Raw genomic sequence first — 20,778 nt, 5'->3', positions numbered from 1 at the left:
TTTGACGCTCCTGGGCTTGCTGCAAATGCTCGCGTGAGATAACCCCTAGGGCGTGGAGCTTTGTGTGCAAGTCCCTTCCTCCCAATTTTCTTTAAGAAGTTCTAGGACACCCCGGGGCTTACGCCCGTAGAGTAATTCAAACGGGGAAAACCCGGTGGAAGCTTGGGGAACTTCCCGTACCGCAAACAGCAGGGGATCGAGCCATTTATGCCAATTCCGACTATCCTCGTGTACAAACTTCCGGATCATTGATTTAAAGGTCTGATTGAACCGCTCACAAAGGCCATCCGTGGCCGGGTGGTAAACACTGGTTCGAATCGCCTTGATGTTCAACAACCCGTACAGTTCCTTGAGGGTGCGTGACATAAAATTGGTGCCCTGGTCGGTGAGAATCTCTTTCGGGATTCCCACCCGGGAGATCACTTGAAACAATGCCTGCGCTACACTCATGGCAGAAATATTGCGCAGCGGTATTGCCTCGAGGTATTGGGTTGCGTAATCTATCAAGACCAACACAAATCGATATCCCTGTGTACACCGATCAAATGGCCCGATAATATCCATGGCAATGCGGTCGAATTGGTTCTCGACCAATGGTAAGGGCCGCAACAGGGTCCGGGGAATGGCTGGGGGATTTACCAATTGACATTCGCGACAGGAAGCGCACCACCATCATGGACTGCATGCAGCCCGAATCCAAGAACGCCTGGTGCGTATCGTGTTGTATCCTTACCGGAACACAATACGCCTCTCCTGGTCCGGGAGGAGGGCCCGGTATGTTGCCGATGCGGACGACCTGCCCCACCTCCATCACTGGGCAATCTGCCTGGACGTGGCCCGGCCGCCCGCAGCGCCAACACACCCCCCCTGCCGCTCGGGGTGCTTCCTGTGGGGCCAGGGCTGGTTCTCGACGTGACTGCCCCTGCCATCTCGTCCTCGGGGCGGGCGCGGGGCCGGGGTTGGTCGCCGGGGCTCCCGCGGCGGGAGGAAAAGATGGTCCTCCACCAAGGTAACGGCGGCCGCGAGATCCTGGGGCCGGTGGTACTGGACCCTGGCGGCGGTCCGGGCCGGGAGCCTCGTGAGGAACTGCCCCATCACCACCCGGTCCCCGACCTTCTCCACCGAGCTGTATGTATCAGAGCCCAAATATATAGTTAGGTCCATATATATTTGGACTCAACAATTTTTGTTATTTTAGCTGTTTACCAAAACATATTCAAGTTACAGTTATATAATGAATATGGGCTGAAAGTGCAGACTGACTCTCAGCTTTAATTTGAGGGTATTCACATCCAAATTGGAGGAAGGGTCCATCCAGCCAAGTGAAGAACACTAGTGATGGCAGTTTGACACTGAAGCTTCGATACGTGCTTCAAACACTGACCAACAATTTTTATCTAAGCACTGCTTCGAAGCTTGCTTCGGACGTCATATATCACGTGACATATGACGTCCGAAGCAGCAACTGCTTCGTTGCCTGAATGAATCACCTGACTGGTTCGCGGTCCAATCAGGTGATTCACTGGCACTGCCTCGTCTCGATTCTGACAGGTGAAAGGTTGCGACAGTTTTGAATTTGAGTGCCTCAACACTTTATAACCGCTCTAAACAATGCACAATTTGTGGATTGTCGTAGTAGGTGCGTTGTTGCTGTTGAGTTGTTGGTATTGCGTTTGTATTCTCTGAGTGTTCTTCTTGTAATCTTTGAGTGTTCCCCATCCCACATAATCACCCCCTGCCATAGTTACACAAACACACCCAACCTATGCCATATTTTCCCCAGCACTCTCTCCTCAATAACACAATACACACATTCATCAATCTTTATTTGTAAATAGAACATGATATTCAGTCTTAGTGTGTGTGTGCATCAAAGAATTTCATCAAAGCAAAGATGCTGTAGCGAACGGCGTGGTAGAGTAGCTTGCCTTAAGCGGGTATCGAACTCGCAATCTTTCGCTTACAAACCGGCCGCGCTAGCCACAACACCAAGAGCGGTAACTCCCTAGGCGGAATTGCTAACGGGCCTTTCACAGGGTCGTTACAATACTTTAAATCCAAGGTTGATCAAAGCAAAGATGCTTCAGAACAAAAGATCTTTTCTACAAAAGTAAAGTAGTTTCTCCAACACTGCTCATTGAGGTGTGTGTGTGTTCGTGCGTGCGTGCGTGCGTGTAATTAAAAGCCTCCTGTCCACCAACTAGCCTGCCTAATTTGACTGCAGCCTTGCACTTCGCCAGGAGAGGTCACTGTAACTGAAGCTTCGAGTAATGAACCCATTTTCGAAACAATTGGCACAAGTGGTTCAGTGCTTCACAAAAGCTTCATTTGCCCATCACTAAAGAACACTCTCCAGGAGGTAGGCATATCATTATCCAAGTCTACCATAAAGAGAAGACTTCACAAGAGCAAATACAGAGGGTTCACTACAAGGTGCAAACCATTCATAAGCCTCAAGAATAGAAAGGCCAGATTAGACTTTGCCAAAAAACATCTAAAAAAAGCCAGCCCTGTTCTGGAACAGCATTCTTTGGACAGATGAAACTAAGATCAACCTGTACCAGAATGAAGGGAAGAAAAAAGTATGGACAAGGCTTGGAACTGCTCATGATCCGAAGCATACCACATCATCTGTAAAACACGGTGGAGGCAGTGTGATGGCATGCATGACTTCCAATGGCACTGGGTCACTAGTGTTTATTGATGATGTGACAGAAGACAGAAGCAGCCGGATGAATTCTGAAATGTTTATGGATATACTGTTTGCTCAGATTCAGCCAAATTCAGCAAAGTTGATTGGACGGCGCTTCACAGTACAGATGGACAATGACCCAAAACATACTGCGAAAGCAACCCAGGAGTTTTTTAAGGCAAAGAAGTGGAATCTTCTGCCGAGTCAATCACCTGATCTCAACCCGATCAAGCATGCATTTCACTTGCTGAAGACAAAACTAAAGACCCACGAAGAAACAACAACTGAAGACAGCTGCAGTAAAGGCCTGGCAAAGCATCACAAAGGAGGAAACCCAGCATTGGGTGATGTCCATGGGTTCCAGACTTCAGGCAGTCATTGCCTGCAAAGGATTCTCGACAGTAGAATTAAAGTATTAAAAATGAACATTTTATTTATGATTATATTAATTTGTCCAATTACATTTGAGCCCCTGAAAATAGGGGACTGTCTATAAAAATGGTTCCAATTCCTAAACGTTTCATACAATATTTTTGTTCAACCCCTTGAATTAAAGCTGAAAGTCTGCACTTCAATTGCATCACGATTGTTTCATTTCAAATCTATTGTGGTGGCCAAAATTATGATAATTGTGTCACTGTCCAAATATTTCCGGACCTAATTGTATATGGACCTAACTGTACATACAAATATGGCAACACCCCCCTCTGAGTCTGCAACAAAGGAACAGTATTAAACTTAACAGGAGGGATATCAAATTGCTCTGGGGAACAAAACATGGAGGGGATGAATGTAGGGCACTGAGACAAAGTCTCCTCTTCACTGTGTGTATGCACGTGTGTGTATGTACACCTGTGCTTTGTGTTGTGGACTCGTTAGCAGTCAGGAAGTCCTCGTCGTACGAGTCGTCGTTGGAGTCATCTCCATCCACAGAGGACCAGGCTCTCAACTTGGCCTCCGCTATGGCAAACTGCTCTGCCACACCTGCACACAAAGCACACACATACACACACACTGATTATCATTTATAAACACACTATAATCTTTACACAAACAGGTCAAGTGGTTGTCATGAGTGTTCATAATGATGTGGAGGGAGGCTCTTTGATTGACAGGCCCCACACAGTGTACAGGGATCATTTCTATCAACTCACTCCCATCCTATTTCTCCTTCTCTCTCAATTGCTTGCCTTGTCATCCTCTCCAAATTCTTCTCATTCCCTTTGCATTTTAATCTCCCTATCATCTAATTTCTCATCTCTTTATCTCTCTCTCTTTCTCTCACACACACACCAACAAGATCTCACGCAAAATGTGTATGGAATCTTACGACCCGGTTCATATGAAAAGCTACAAATGTGACTTACATGGCGGTTAGGCAGTAAAGCAAAGGCATTAGCAAACATAAGCTCAACAACAGGAATTAACACAAACAAAAAAAGTTCTGTGAGGGGACGGGGGGACGATTCACCTCAGATAAATCCAACCCCAGAAAGGGGGGGAGAAGATATGCAGAAAAAAGAGAGAAAAAAAAGAAGAAAACAGATGGGTACACAGAAAAGCACTCAGTCACGCCGGCACTAGCCAGGAGGAGAACCTTACTGTGCAAATTAACCTTGAATGTCTGCATTGCAGGGAGCAAGGGAGAGAATGAATAGAGAGGGAGGGAGGGGTACAGGGTGAAAGACAGAGAGAGGGGAGAGGCATGAGGAGATGAAAGAGAAGAGAGGGAGACCAAGTGAAAAAAAAAACAAGACAAGACAGAGAGACAGACAATTGTACAAGAGTACTGTAGGGAAGTTAAGTCTGGATTACTATGTTATGTTCATCACTAGAGAAAATGTGTCCTGAATGTCCTGTACTGGAATGAGTTGCAGTTCAGAGCAGCAACAACTGACCTGCAGCGAAGCGAGCCTCCTGCTCTCCCTCAGTGAGATCAGTGTAGGAGTTGAAGTCTGGCTGCAGGGCAGTGGGGGTGTCGGTGGGCTTACACCAGCCCTTCCACTCTATTAGATGGGCCACCCTGCCCTGAGCCATGGCTGTAGGCTTGGTCACGTGGTCCTTCACCACCTGAGAGATGCCTAGAGGTCAAATGTTAGAGGGCAAAGGTTAAGGTCATATACTGTACACAGAGTTCAGCAGAAAGGAAGAGCTTGGGCTTGGGTTTGTATAAGGGGGCCATGTGTTTGATGGGAATGTGTATTGGTATATACTGTGTGTGTGTGTGTGGGGCACATATTTACCCTGTAATGAAGATCTGGCTAATGCCGCAATTTCTTGAATTGTGAGAGCTCTTCTTGATTTTGGTAACATTTCGACGGTGCCTTCAACATTCACCTGCAGCAAATAAAATTACCATGAGCAAATGTTTTCTCATACAAAGTATGAGATCATGATAAGACGCATTGTATTAACAGACACACTGCACATGCTATGACTAAGCTAAGAGACCCATTGTTTGGCATTGATCAAAGCATTTGTTCTTCTTTTGGCTATACACTCCAAAGGTTTGGATTTGAAATCAAACAATTACAATGAGGTAGTTTGAAAGTAGTTTTATGTTTCAGGGTACCCAAAAGTAATGGGACAAATTTATCAAATTTCCAAATTAAGCACTCATGTTCAGTATTTGGTCAACAATCCTTTGCATGCAGTAATTGCCTGAAGTTTGCGACCCATTTACCCCACCAGACGCTAGGTATCTTCTCTGGTGATGCTCTGCCAGGCCTGTACTGCAGCCATCTTTAGTTGTTGTTTGAGGACATTTTGCCTGAAGTCTCCTCTTCAGCAATTGAAATGCATGTTCAATTACATTTAAATCTGGAGATTGAGTTGGCCAGTCAACAACTTTCCACTTTTTAGGCCTGAAAACCTCCCTAGTTGCTATAGCAGTATGTTTTGAGTCATTGTTCGGCTGTATGATGAAGCACCGCCCAATGAGTTTGGAGGCATTTGCTTGTGCTTGGGCTGACAAGATGTTTCTGTACACTTGAGAATTCATCCTGCTGCTGCTGTCAGCAGTTACTGTTAGCAATGATAGTGCAGTGGACCCAAGTGCGGAGAGATACTCAGACGGACAGCGTAAAGTCAAAATCAAATAATGTTTTAAGATATATAAGATAACTGGGGCACGGCACACAAACAAACACTGGGGAAAAAGGGGAAAATAAATGTGGAGAAAACCAAGCTCCTTTAACAAAAGTACGCACTTAACAAGTGGAATAACTTGAACTTAAGAAATACTAATCACGATCTAGGGCAACGGGATAAACAACTGGATTCACGGAACCGACAGGGTACTCACAGACATACAGAGAGAATCTCCGACAAAGACATGGAGAACACACAGGCTATATATAACAAACACGAGACAGAATACACAGGTGAAACGAATAATGGTAGATTGGGAGAGCACTGGCACCGTACCACCAGAGGAGGGCACCAGAGTCACCAGACAGCAACCTCAGGCGTGACAAGTTACATCATCAATGAAGACAAGTGAGCCACTTCCAGTGGAAGCCACACATGCTCAAGCCATTACACCCCCTCCACCATATTTCACAGATGAGGTGGTATGCTCTGGATATTGGCCAGTTGCCTTTTTTTCTCCACACTTTACTCTTGCCATCACTCTGGTACATGTTCACCTTTATCTCATCTGTCCACAAAACCTTTTTCCAGAACTCTGCAGGCTCTTTTAGGTACTTTGTAGCAAACCGTAACCTGCCCATCCTGTTTTTGTGGCTAACTAGTGGTTTGTACCTTGCAGTGTAGCCTCTGTAGTTGCTGGTAAAGTCTTCTGTGGATGGTAGTCTCTGACACATTCACACCTACCTCCTGGAGAGTGTTCCAGATCAATGGGACAGTTGTTTTGGGGGTTTTCTTAATCATGGTGAGCATTATTCTGTCATCCACTAGGGGGACTATGCATAAAAGTCTGACAATCTCTACTTTAACCTAATAGCAATTGTTTGATTTCAAAGAGAAAAGTAATGGGACAGATTTACCAAATGTCCAAATGAAGCACTCATGTTTAGTATTTGGTTGACAATCCTTTGTGTGCAATAACTGCCTGAAGTCTGCAACCCATTGACCCCACCAGATGAAGCGCCATCCAATGAATTCGGAGGCATTTACTTGCACTCGACCAGACAAGATGTTTCTGTACACTTCTGTACACTCCCATCAGCAGTTACAATCTTCGATTCAGACAAGTTAGCAAGTTCTAATGGCAGCTATACAAACCATAGCACCTCCTCCACCATGTTTCACAGATGAGGTGGGTATGCTGTAAATCTTGGGCAGATGCTTTTTTTTCCAAACTTTCCTCTTGCAATCACTCTGGTACATCTAATCTGTCCACAAGACCTTTTTCCAGACCTCTGCACGCTTTTTAGCAAACTGTAACCTGACCATCCTTTTTGAGGATAACTAGTGGTTTGCACCTTACAGTGAAGTGTGGCTGGTGACAGATGGTAGTAATTCACCTCCTGGAGAGTGTTCTTGATCTGTGGGATAGTTGTTTTGGGGGTTTTCTTAATTATGATGAGCATTCAGTCATCCACTGTGGAAGTCTTCCTTGGCCTACCAGCCCGTTTACCACCAGTGGTTTTATTTTTATTTTTAATGATGTTCCAAATTGTTGATTTTGGCAAGCCTAAGGTTGTGTTTCTGATTTTTTTATTTTTATTGTTCAGCCTAATAATGGCTTCCTTGACTTTCATTGACACCTCTTTGGTCCTCATGTTAACAGACACCAATAGCAAACTCCAAAGGCAAATGCAAAGCCCAGAATCAATATTAGACATTGACAGTTCTCTTATGCCTGCACAAATTATGTGACGGAACACACCTGACTTACCAGAAACACCTGTCAAGCCAATTGTCCCAATACTTTTGGGTAGCCTAAAATAGGGGGACTATGCATAAAAAGTGTTGTAATTTCTGAATGGTGAAATCAATATGTACACAAATACTATCAAATAAAAGATGAGAATCTCTACTTTAACCTCATAGTACTCCAAACTTTTGGAGTGTAGAGCCAAAAGAAGAACAAATGCTTCACTGTTCCATTACTTATGTAGGTCACTGTATATACTGATGAGAAATTGAGAGTAACTGAAGTGAGATCCCATGGTCATGGGGGCTGTCTTCATGCATATACACTTTGCAGTCATGTCAGGTCATGCACTCAATGCCTTTATAGGCCTACATTGATTTTGATTTAGCAACACATGCAATTGAGCCGCAAGTGTATAGCCTACTGCGATTATCCCTGCGAGTATAGATCGACACCCCTCAAAAGACACTTTTCTTTTCCCACCTGCTGCATGCACTTCGACCGCCCACAAGGCCACGTTACTAACCAATGGGGCCAAATGGAGAGACGTCAATGGGGACACAATCGAGTGCAAATGTCACCATCCCTCAGGCTGGAGTAGTGCAAAACCCCATTGAACACACATCCAGGCCACTTCAGATGAATACACAGAATCAACCTTCATGTATTTTGGTCACTTGCATCCTCACTTTTAGCCTAATTAGTTGATCGTTTGTTTCGGCACTCATAATTGTCTCCCAAGATGAAATCGTGGAGGGGACTGTGGATCGGTCTCCGTCCGTTCAGGTCACACACTTTATCTCCGACACCACTAGGGTAATGTTGACGAAACTTGGGTGAATGATGTGTCTTGCCATACATACATTTTAAAACGCATTTCCTGCAATTCTACACATTTTAACAGGACAACAACACATGTAGGGCCTGTTTACAATTATAATCCATTAAATAAAACAGGGCAAAATTGGGTCTATTGGAATAACTGGAAAAGGCCTACATTTTATTAGCGTCATGGCAGCCACATTAGCGATTCCCCAGCCACAATAAGACTTCCAGTTTTCGTATTTTGCCTTCAAAATAATCCTCGGTAAAATGTTATACTGTATGTACAGTGGCTTCGTAAAGTATTCAGACCCCTTCACTTTTCCCACATTTTGTTGTGTTATAGACTCAATTTAAAATTTATTAAATGTATTTTTTGCCATCAATCCACACAAAATACGCCATAATGACAAAGTGAAAACACGTGTTTAGACATGTCTGCAAATGTATTAAAATTAAAATACAGAAATATCTAATTTACATAAGTATTCAGACCCTTTGCTATGAAGCTCTTAAAATTAGCTCAAATGCAAACATGTCATCAACAAGTCACTCAATGAGTTGAATTGAGTCCATCTTAATGCAAGGATTGTAGTTCATGTGATTTTGAATAAATATATTTGTTTTTATAGGGTGAATTACACACTGTTTGGATCAGGTTGTCATTACATAATGAGCAATTGGAGAGGAACAAAACTGCTCAGGAATGCTACCCTGAGGCCTGGGGAGACTTACACAAATCTGCAAAGTGTTATGGGAAAATACCTTGATAGAACTTTTTGAATGATATACACTTTCATATGACTGATACAACTTGTGTAAATACTGTGATTACATTTTCTCTTGCCACACCTCTCAAGTTCTATAGCCATTGTTTTGAGAAATGGCGGATGATTACAATATGGATAGCGGTGGTTTCGGAGGGAGTGGTGAAAGAGAGCGAGAACAAAGGTACAGACCCATCTTCCCGACAGGAAGGTGGATAAGTGTGAAATGTTGAACGCTGATTGATCAATAAGAAAGCGCCGACTGATCAGTAAGAAAGTCTCCCCATTGTTCTTTCTCTCCCGCCACCTCTCACGTAAGCACAAGCTCGCAGGTTTGGGGATGCCTACCATTATGTTTCATCTGTATAAAAAAGACAACCCTGATAATCGCCTCTTCAAGACTTGCACTAAAACAGACCCCCGGATTTATGCCGGGCTGCTGTTAGGCTCCTGTCTCTTGTTTGCAAGCAATAAATACAGGACTCAGATATTGTGGCTACTCAGGACTTTACTTCTTGAATCTCACCTCCGAAGAGCTGTCAATAGGACAACATCATCTCAGTTACTCTACAAAAATAAATGTTTGCATTTGAGCTCATTTTAAGAGTGTCATAAGCAAAGGGTCTGAATACTTATGTACATGAGGCATTTCTTTATTTAAATTTTAATACATTTGCAAAACATTCTTTGTCATTATGGGGTATTGTGTGAGGATTGATGGCAAAAAAAAAAAAAAAAAATCCATTTTAAATTGGGAAAAGTGAAGGGGTCTGACTACTTTCCGAAGCCACTGTATGATATCAAATCCATATTTTTTGGAGCTTTGCATAGTGCATACTGTGAAAAAGGAGTAACTTAAGTAAGCTTACGTAAATTAATGTTGAGAACATATATATATTTTAAATTAAATAAGAAATCATTATTTTGATGGTATTATTCTTGTTAATTTGCTGGTGTTCATTAGTTCACTGTAATACACTGTACATACATATATACATATTGCCTTATAGAGCAAAAACTATTCTAGGCACCGCAGTAAAAGCATTTACATTTACGGCAATTAGCAGACGCCTTTATCCAAAGCGACTTACAACAAATGCATTTGTCGAAGTAAGTGAATCATCTATCCATCATGATTGATTGGTATTAACGGGCCCAAAGTGTGGCAAGAAAACATTCCCCACACCATTACACCACCTCCACCATGAGAAGGTGTACAGGTGTTCCTAATAAAGTGTTAATTGAGTGTATATCAACAAAGTTTCAACCATGAGGGGTGTCATACAAATAATTATTGACCCTTTACTGTGTCCCAACAGTTAAACGTGCCTCATCTAGATTGATTGGCTATTAGCTATTGGCTATTATTGGGAATTATCACTACTCTTTACTAATGACTTACTAATGAGTCAAAGTTAACACCTCACCATAGTCATTCAATTGGAGCAATCTGGATATGACTAGGCCTGTGTAATAGTGTGAAAAGTTGGCATCATTGCCAAGGCTATCCATACATATTTAAAGTGCCTCTATTAGCAGTGTTGGGGAAGCTACTACTACTTACTTTACAAGGAAAGATACAAACACCTTTGATGATTTGCTCTACATTCACAGTCTTAGTGTATACAGTGCATTCGGAAAGTATTCAGACCCCTTCACTTTTTCCACATTTTGTTATGTTACAGCCTTATTCTAAAATGGATTCAATTCATTTTTTCCCCTCATCAATCTACACACAATACCCCATAATGACAAAGCCCATAATGACAAACTGTTTTTTATAAATGTCTGCTAATTTATTAAAAATAAAAAGTTGAAATATCACATGTACATAAGTATTCAGATCATTTGCTATGACACTCAAAATTGAGCTCAGGTGCATCCTGTTTCCATTGATCATCCTTGAGATGTTTCTACGACTTAATTGGAGTCCACCTGTGGTAAATTCAATTGATTGGACATGATTTGGAACGGCACACACCTGTATATAAGGTCCCACAGTTGACAGTGCATGTCAGAGCAAAAACCAGGCCATGAGGTCGAAGGAATTGTCCATAGACCTCTGAGACAGGATTGTGTCAAGGCACATATCTGGGGAAGGGTACAAAAAAAATTCTGCAGTATTGAAGGTCCCTAAGAACACAGTAGCCTCCATCATTCTTAAATGGAAGAAGTTTGGAACCACCAAGACTCTTCCTAGAGCTGGCCGCCCGGCCAAACTGAGCAATAGGGGGAGAAGGGCCATCGTCAGGGAGGTGACCAAGAACCCAATGGTCACTCTGACAGAGCTCCAGAGTTCCTCTGTGGAGATGGGAGAACCTTCCAGAAGGACAACCATCTCTGCAGCACTACCAATCAGGCCTTTATGGTAGAGTGGCCAGATGGAAGCCACTCCACAGTAAAAAGCACATGACAGCCCGCTTGGAGTTTGCCAAAAGGCACCTAAAAGACTCTCAGACCATGAGAAACAAGATTCTCTGGTCTGATGAAACCAAGGTTGAACTCTTTGGCCTGAATGCCAAGCGTCACATCTGGAGGAAACCAGGCACCGCTCATCACCTGGCCAATACCATCCCTACGGTGAAGCATGGTGGTGGCAGCATCATATTGTGGGGATGTTTTTTAGCAGCAGGGACTGGGAGACTAGTCAGGATTGAGGGAAAGAACGGAGCAAAGTACAGAGAGATCCTTGATGAAAAGCGCTCTGGAGCAGGTTAGGACCTCAGACTGGGGCAAAGGTTCACCTTCCAACAGGACAACAACCCTAAGCACACAGCCAAGACAACGCAGGAGTGGCTTCGGGACAAGTCTCTTGAGTGGCCCAGCCAGAGCCCGGACTTGAACCCGATCGAACATCTCTGGAGAGACCTGAAAATAGCACCGATGCTCCCCATTCAACCTGACAGAGCTCGAGAGGATCTGCAGAGAAGAATGGGAGAAACTCCCCAAATACAGGTGTGACAAGCTTGTAGCGTCATACCCAAGAAGACTTGAGGCTGTAATCACTGCCAAAGGTGCTTCAACAAAGTACTGAGTAAAGGGTCTGGATACTTATGTAAAGGTAATATCAGTTTTTTATTTTTAATAAATTAGCAAACATTTCTAAAAACCTGTTTTGGCTTTGTCATTATGGGGTATTGTGTGGAGATTGATGAGGGGGAAAAATTAATTTAATCCATTTTAGAATAAGGCTGTAACATAACAAAATGTGGAAAAAGTGAAGGGGTCTGAATACTTTCCGAATGCACTGTATATAACCATGTACAGTTGTGTTCAAAATAATAGCAGTGTGATTAAAAAAGTGAGTAAAGCTCAAAATCCTTATAATAGCCTTTATTTCCATACACGCAAATGCATTGGGAACACTGCACATTCTATTCCAAATCAAAACATGAAGACAAATTTATCAAAATGTGTTATTACTTTACAGAAAGTGAAGAAAAAGGAATATTAGGCTGTTCAAAAAAATAGCATAAACTTTTCTTTACAAACTCAAACATTTACTGTATAAACTGAAAAATGCTTGAAGATTTAGCTTTCCTGTGAATCACTGAACTAATATTTAGTTGTATAACCTCTGTTTCTGAGAACTGCTGCACATCTGTGTTGCATGGAGTTGACCAACTTCTGGCACCTGTGAACAGGTATTCCAGCCCAGGACGATTGGACTACATTCCACAATTCCTCTGCATTTCTTGGTTTTGCCTCAGAAACAGCATTTTTGATGTCACCCCACAAGTTTTCTATTGGATTAAGGTCCGGGGATTGGCCTGGCCACTGCATAACGTTAATCTTGTTGGTCTGGAACCAAGATGCTGCTCGCTTACTGGTGTGTTTGGAGTCGTTGTCTTGTTGAAACACCCATTTCAAGGGCATTTCCTCTTCGGCATAAGGCAACATGACCTCTTCAAGTATTTTGATGTATCCAAACTGATCCATGATCCCTGGTATGCGATAAATAGGCCCGACACCATAGTATGAGAAACATCCCCATATCATGATGCTTACGCCACCATGCTTCACTGTCTTCACAGTGTACTGTGGCTTGAATTCAGTGTTTGGGGGTCATCTGACAAACTGTCTGCGGCCCCTAGACCCAAAAAGAACAATCTTGCTTTCATCAGTCCACAAAATGTTGCGCCATTTCCCTTTAGGCCAGTCAATGTGTTCTTTGGCAAATTGTAACCTCTTCAGCACGTCGTTTTTTCAACAATGGGACTTTGCGGGGGGCTTCTTGCCGATAGCTTGGCTTCACATAGGCATCTTCTAATTGTTACAGTACTCACAGGTAACTTTAGACCTTCTTTGATCACCCTGGAGCTGATCATTGGCTGAGTCTTTGCCATTTTGGCTATTCTTCGATCCATTCGAACGGTACTTTTCCGTTTTCTTCCACGTCTTTCTGGTTTTGGTTGCCATTTTAAAGCATTTGAGATCATTTTAGCTGAGCAGCCTATCATTTTCTGCACTTCTTTATATGTTTTCCCCTCTCCAATCAACCTTTTAATCAAAGTACGCTGTTCTTCTGAACAATGTCTGTAACGACCCATTTTACTCCGATTTTCAGAGAGAAATGCACTATAACCAGCATGTACAACATTTGCTGCCTTCGTCCTTAAATAAGGGCCACCTATGTGACACCTGTTTTTTCACAGAATGAATGACCTCACTAATTGAACTCCACACTGCTATTATTTTGAACACCCCCCTTTCAATTAATGATTCAATTACACAGAATCAGCAGCATGCATGTCATGACTGTTGGTTTTCTATTACTCTACTATACCTACTAGTAAATTATTTGCCATGTAGAAATATAATTTCCACCAAAAACAGTGATTGATCTGGTTAGTGATGTTGGACTGCTATTATTTTGAACACAACTGTATAATCGTGTGATAAGTATTGTATGGAATAAAGATGATTGATTTTTTTAGATAATGATGATGGGCTCGCCCCCAATATTATTACACTCTGATAACTGACTTGATAAATGGGAGGGGAAACCAAACTGTGAGGGGGTGTAGGAACCAGGTAAAATATATTGGTGGCGAACAGCCAGAAGGTGTAAATGATTTACATATAAGGGATGGAACCTAAATTTGATAAGGATTGGAAACTGTATAAATATGGTGTGCTGAGGGGCAAACGGGAGGATGCTTCGCGAACCACCTCGGCTTTGTTACTTGTAATAAAAGTCTCTGAAGAAACCATCAGCGCTAGTCTTTGGCATTTTATTACAAAGTATTTTAGCATAGAATTCCACACCATAATCTTGGCGTCACAAACAGGATTGGAAAGAGGCCTGGGCACGGTGGACGGTCGTCGAGGACGGACTGGACGAACTGCACAAATAGTGGCCACAGAACAAGGTAAGCAGTATTCCTGCTTTGTTTTAGAAAATTTGTGTAGTTCGCTCTGGGTCTCCGGAATCGACGGTAGGACACTAGCACGGGTCTTACCAATCAAAAGAACCAAATTTAGGATTTGAACTAGAGCTGTTGGGGATTTCAGAAAATGTGCATGCACTAACTGTAAATAAGTCTTGGGGGTACCACCATAAAGCCCTGGGTAGGGTCACATGTGGAAGTCCTACGGATACCACTCTGTTGTGTTGAGGAAGTGCATCAACAGAGGGCTGAATAGGTAGGCAGAAATCCTGTATAATACCGCTTGTCTAGTGTTGAAGTGTATCTGGATAAGGGCTGAATTTACGGGTCACTCAAGAGGAGTGTAGGTTAGGGTTGCCGTCTCTGGGGGGAAAGGGCTGCGCACCTCCTCTGGACCGTCACTTAAGTGTGACCTGGTAGGGAGGATGCAGCCAGTTCCGCTCTGGAAAGGAATATAATCAGAACCAAGGAAAAGTAATTAGGACAAATGTCTAAGACATGACTGCAAGACTGCGGGCATCACATACAGAAGAACAAAAGGTAAACATTTTAGGTGAAGTGGCGGAGTGCACAATTTATGACACATCTCCCAGAGTACGAAATAACAAGAATACAGATTCAAGTGTATAAGATATTGGTAGGAAGCCATTGTTTTATCTTAGAGGAAGCATTTGATACGTGTTAAGACATCAATTGAAATCGGCAAATAGTGTTACCACACCCCGCAGAATATTTTTAAAAAGTATGCAGCTGACAGAAGTACACTCCCTACACTTTTTGGATCAAATAATAAACTGGTTACTAGAAAGTATGTGGGAAATACATTTTTAGGAAAAAAAGAGAACAAACAGAGGAAATAAAATACGCAGTAATAGACCATCTGATAGTCAGAAAAGAACAGCAACCAAATTCAACTGTGGGGAACATTAATTGAAGTAAAGATAAAGGAAATTGAGAGTGAATGGGTGACAGCGGAGGGATATCCACAGCCGTCTTCCCCATATGTGTGGGTCCCTCACTTTAATATAATTTGGGCCGTGGTTTTAACGATTGTTGTCACAAGCACAGGGATAAAAGGAAGATGAGCACCGTCAACACCTTGCCCTATCATAGTGGTAACCACAAACACTCTGAGGTGGGTTAGGTAAATGGATGATTGTGGGGGGACATGCAGCGTTCGGCCTGTAGAGGGTGCTACAGGACCGTGGCCAAGGTGCGGAAGCGAGGCTTTGTCGCACACCTGTTGCGAATGAAGCCTCGTTAACGAAATGGTTTAAGATGTGTGTGCCTCTGCTTTCAGGAGGACGGCTGGAAAGCGGGGACTGAAAAGTCAACCAGGTCCTGACAGATAATCATAAAACAAACGGTTTCCCTCACCAGAAACATCGAGTCCGCCTCTGTGTCTCAGAACCTTGTTACAATGATATAGAAACACAAGGAATAAGAACACATTTTTGGCTAGAAAGAACATATAGAGATGAGGAGGGAGAGGAGTGTCTCCAAGATCAGGAACTAATAGAGCAAAAACTGTGGGGAATAACAAGGTGGATAAACCTAGCAGAAATACAAGAAAGGTTCCCAGAAATACCCTGGATAAGAACACTTAAAGCTGTGTGGAAAGTGAAACATTTGTGTCAAATACTCCAACAACTCTGTGATTGGCGCGGAGCAACCGCAAGCTTTCCTATACACCAATTGCTTGGGTTAGAGGAGGGCTTTGTGGCCATAGCCCCAGGGGGTCAAATTGAAGACCCTAAATTGACCATCTGGGTAACTCCAAGGCGAGTAAGGTGGGAAACAGGAAAGTGGCAGGATATAATTAAGACCAAGGAGGGTAATACAGAGGAAGAAAGATTGGAGATTGATGGGGAGGAAGAAAATACAAAGCAGCGACCACAGTGGGAAAAATAAGTGTCATAATCCACACAAACGGAAGGGAAACCGCCATAGCAGGAGCAGTTTTAGACAGAGAAAAAAGGGGAATAATAATAACTCATTTATATAGCACTTTTCACCGCAGAGCGGTCTCAAAGTGCTTCAACAGAAAAGCAAAAGCAAAAAATAAAAATAATAAAAAATAAAAAGTAAAAAGTAAAAATAAAAAAATAAAAATAAAAAAATAAAAAGCAGAGCAAAACTAAAATTTTTATTCAAATTAATAGGATTTAAAAACTGTGTGTGTGTATGCGTGCGTGTGCGCGTGTGTGTATGCACGCTGGACTGGTCATAAGATTTATTGAATAAATATGTTTTGAGTCTGGATTTAAAAACATTAATGGAATCAGCCTCCTTAATAAAAATGGGGAGGCCATTCCATAAAAGAGGAGCTCTAGAATAAAAAGCCCTACCTCCAACTGTTGTTTTGTTCACAGGCGGGACAACTAATAACCCCGCATCCCGTGACCGGAGGGCACGCGCCGGAGTATATGGCCGAAGCATATCGGACAAATACACCGGCGCCTGTCCATGTAGGGCTTTAAAAGTTAGAAGTCAAATTTTAAAATCAATTCTGGCCTCAATGGGAAGCCAATGTAAAATAAACAAAACAGGGGTAATGTGCTCGGTGCGTTTCGTTTTTGTAAGGATTCTGGCTGCCGCATTCTGAACGAGCTGGAGTCTCCTTAAAACATTTTTTGGGCAGCCTGAATAGACAGAGTTGCAGTAGTCCAACCTTGACGAGACAAATGCGTGAATCAATTTTTCAGCATCTTGTTGTGTAAATTTTTTTCGAACTTTTGCTATATTTTTAAGATGGAAAAATGATGTTTTCGTCACCTTGTTTATTTGGGACTTAAAACTTAAATCTGAGTCTAAGACAACACCAAGACTTGTGACTTCAGGTTTGATCCAAGAAGACAGTTTCCCCAGGGAACTAGACGGCGTGTTTCTACGCAAGTTATTAAAAATTACTTCCCTTTTGTCTTTTGGGCCAACTAATAAGACTTCTGTTTTGTTCTCATTAAGTTTTAAAAAGTTTTTGTTCATCCATTGTTCTACTGCAGACAGACAGGCAGTCAAGGAGCACAAGGCAACTGAGTCGTTCGGCTCCATTGCGATATATAATTGTGTGTCGTCAGCGTAACTGTGAAAATTGACGTTATGATCCCTAATTATGTCACCTAACGGTAACATGTATATTGAAAAAAGCAGAGGACCAAGACAGCTTCCCTGTGCAACCCCAAAAGCCATGTCGTATATATCTCTGATGTATGAGCTCCAAGACTAACATAAAATTTTCTTTCTGTGAAATACGTTCGGAACCAATTCAGAGCACAATCAGATAAACCGACCCAATTTTCCAGACGATTTAATAGTATATTCTGATCAAGAGTATCGAATGCAGCGCTCAAGTCCAACAAAACAAGAACTGAGACCCTTCCGGCGTCAGCACTGAGTCTAAGATCATTGATTATTTTGACAAGTGCCGTCTCTGTACTGTGGCCAGACCTGAAGCCTGACTGGAATTTTTCCAGAATATCATTTTCATTTAGAAAGTGGTTTAATTGATTAAAGACTACTTTTTCGAGTATCTTACTTATAAATGGTAAATTAGAAATGGGTCTGTAGTTGCTTAGGACACTTGGATCCAGGTTTGCTTTTTTCAAAAGCGGTTTCACGACTGCGGTTTTGAAAGCATTGGGAAAAGTTCCGGTCTCAAGAGATGTGTTGATTATTTTCCGAATTGGTTCAGCGAGACTGTTAAAAGTTTTTTTAAGAAATGTTGTTGGGACGGGATCAAGATTACACGTTGATGACTTACTCTGCATCACGATTTTATTAAGATCAGTTTCAGAGATACTATTAAAATACTTCAGGGTTGCTTTATTGTCAAAAGATATATTGTGTGCGTCATTAATATGTCTGACAATACCTGCCCGAATGGTCGTTATTTTATTATTGAAATACTGAGCGAATTCATCGCATTTTTCGGCAGAAGCCATGCCGAGGGGGTCCGAGATTGGTGCAGGGTTTAAAAGCTGGTCGATTGTTGAAAATAATACCCTGGAATTGCCATTGTTCTCTGCAATGATATTTGAGAAATAGGCTTTTCTCTCGGAGCTAATGGCATTATTATATGCAGAAATATGCTCCTTGAAAATGCTGCGGTGTATCTCCAATTTAGATTTCCTCCAAGTTCGTTCAGCCGCTCTGCATACCCTTTTTTGGGCACGGATGGTGCTATTTATCCAAGGTGAAAATTTTCTACATAACTTCGTTTTAGTCTTAATTGGCGCGACAGTATTTAATGCACTGCTCACGTTGCTATTGAAGGCATCGACCATTTCATCTAATGAATGATGTTCATTACATAGATTAAGAGAGTTTACAAGCTCAGAAAATTTTATTTCCGCTGTGGCATCCAAGAACCTTTTCTGAATAGTACGTTTTCTTTTATTGCTCGGTGCGTTTAAGAGAACATCAAAACAAACACAGAAATGATCAGAGACAGTTGTATCAAATACTGAGACATTGTCAATGCCTATCCCATAAGATATTACCAAATCAAGTGTATTGCCTAATCCATGGGTAGCTTCTTTAACGTGTTGAGTTAATCCTAGATTATCTAAGATATCCACAAAATCCATGGCCTTCAAGTCCATACTATCGTTGATGTGAATATTCATGTCACCAGTAATGATTATTCTGTCATAACTCATGATGACAGTAGATAATAGCTCAGAAATTTCAGAAAGGAATTCCGAGGATTGTTTTGGTGGTCTGTAAATTGTTAAGATAAGTATGTTTGACTCTACTTTTAAGATGATGGCAAGACATTCGAAGGAAAGAAATGTGCCTAAATCGATCTGGGTACAGCAAAATTGGTCTGAAAAAATTACGGCTAAACCCCCGCCTCTTTTATGCTGTCTGATTAATTGAATAGACCTATAATTTGGGGGGCATGATTCAACAAGGGTTGCAGAGCAGTCACTCTTCAGCCAAGTCTCAACAAGGAACAAAAAGTGCAATTTATTCTCAGAAATAAGATCGTTAATTAAAAAACTCTTATTAGTGAGTGATCTGACATTAAAAAGTGCCATCTTAATGTTGGTATTAGACCGTGTGCTATTATTAAAACAGTTAAAAAGTGGGATTTTAATCAAATTATCGACATTCAGTCCCCTCTGTAGTCTCTGCTCACATTGTCTACGTGTGGTAATCATGGTGGGAATAATAACAGGTTCACTGGTCGTCTCGCCTGGCAGAGCATGGTGCACAACAGGGACATGCTTTAAATTCATTAAAACAGCACTGTTTGGCCGGTGATGGGAATGAATACGTGGCATGTGCGGCAAGTGTGTAGTCCGAAACATAACTAGATTATCTAGATTATCAGGGTTCCTGCCGACTGCTACATTGGCACAAATACTAGAGCGCCTACTATATACTATGACAGGGATGTTAAAGGCAGTTGTGTATTCAGATTGGTTATGGATCGAACTCACACTCTGTCAAATGCTAAGAGTCTTTCCTGAGAGCAGGGCAAGATCCATGTTCAGGGCTAAAAGCTGGGAACCCGCTCTGTTGAGGTGAATGCCATCCCACCCAAATAGGTTGGGTCTTTGTCTAAAGGTACTGAAATTGTCCACAAATGGAATTCCCAAAGAGCTGCAATAGCCCTTTAGCCAGATGTGCAGCTGGCGAATGCGGCTAAACTTCATGTTACCGTAGCGGGGGGATGGCAATGGACCTGAGATGGTGCATTGCTTTCCAGAGGTCAGGAGAGTGTCAATTAGTGATTTAAAATCATCCTTAAGCCGTTCTGATTGTTGTAATGAGGTGTCATTTGATCCTACATGGACGACAACTGTAGTGGCTGAGGGGTACTCAGACAGCACCGATGGAATCTTAGAATTTATGTCCAGGACCCGTGCACCCGGAAAACAAAGAGTTTCGGCTTTAGGAAGGGTGACATGCCTGACCATTGATGAGCCCACTAGGAGCACAGACGGAGGGGCAGAATTTGAGGAGGGCTGGCGCAGAGGTCTCTCACGAGTGATATGCCTCTCGCGGGATGGTTGTTGTCTTACTTGTGAGCGGTGCATTATTAAGTGTGACTTCTTAGATCTAATTAGTTGCTGAGGATGGATGGGATGAGGGGAGGCCGTGAATGTAGTGGCTCCATTCGACCCCACCTGAGCCGTTGATGGATAGATGGAGGGGGATCGGGGGGGGCCCAGGTGCCAATGGCTGGAATTTATTTGAGAGCTGTAAGCCCACTACTTGAGGAGGGCGAGAGGTACGCCGCCCTTTCCTCTTGCCAGCCAA

General features: G+C 42.5%; 1 protein-coding gene across 1 annotated transcript in view; it reads right to left on the bottom strand.

The window, feature by feature from the left end:
- The window catches only part of LOC310823765 (protein FAM131A-like), a gene marked incomplete at both ends in the record, with an annotated part of 42,251 nt that overhangs the window by 3,952 nt on the left and 17,521 nt on the right, over positions 1–20,778 (bottom strand). The window contains 3 exons of the mRNA XM_083696616.1: positions 3,545–3,676; positions 4,591–4,773; positions 4,936–5,029. Coding sequence (XP_083552742.1) covers positions 3,545–3,676; positions 4,591–4,773; positions 4,936–5,029 — 409 coding nt within the window. The remainder of the gene's footprint in view (positions 1–3,544; positions 3,677–4,590; positions 4,774–4,935; positions 5,030–20,778) is intronic.

This window comes from Argentina silus, assembly GCF_951799395.1.
Source record: "Argentina silus genome assembly, chromosome: Y".
NCBI classification, from domain to species: domain Eukaryota; kingdom Metazoa; phylum Chordata; class Actinopteri; order Argentiniformes; family Argentinidae; genus Argentina; species Argentina silus.
This window is presented reverse-complemented; position numbering and strand designations above follow the sequence as displayed.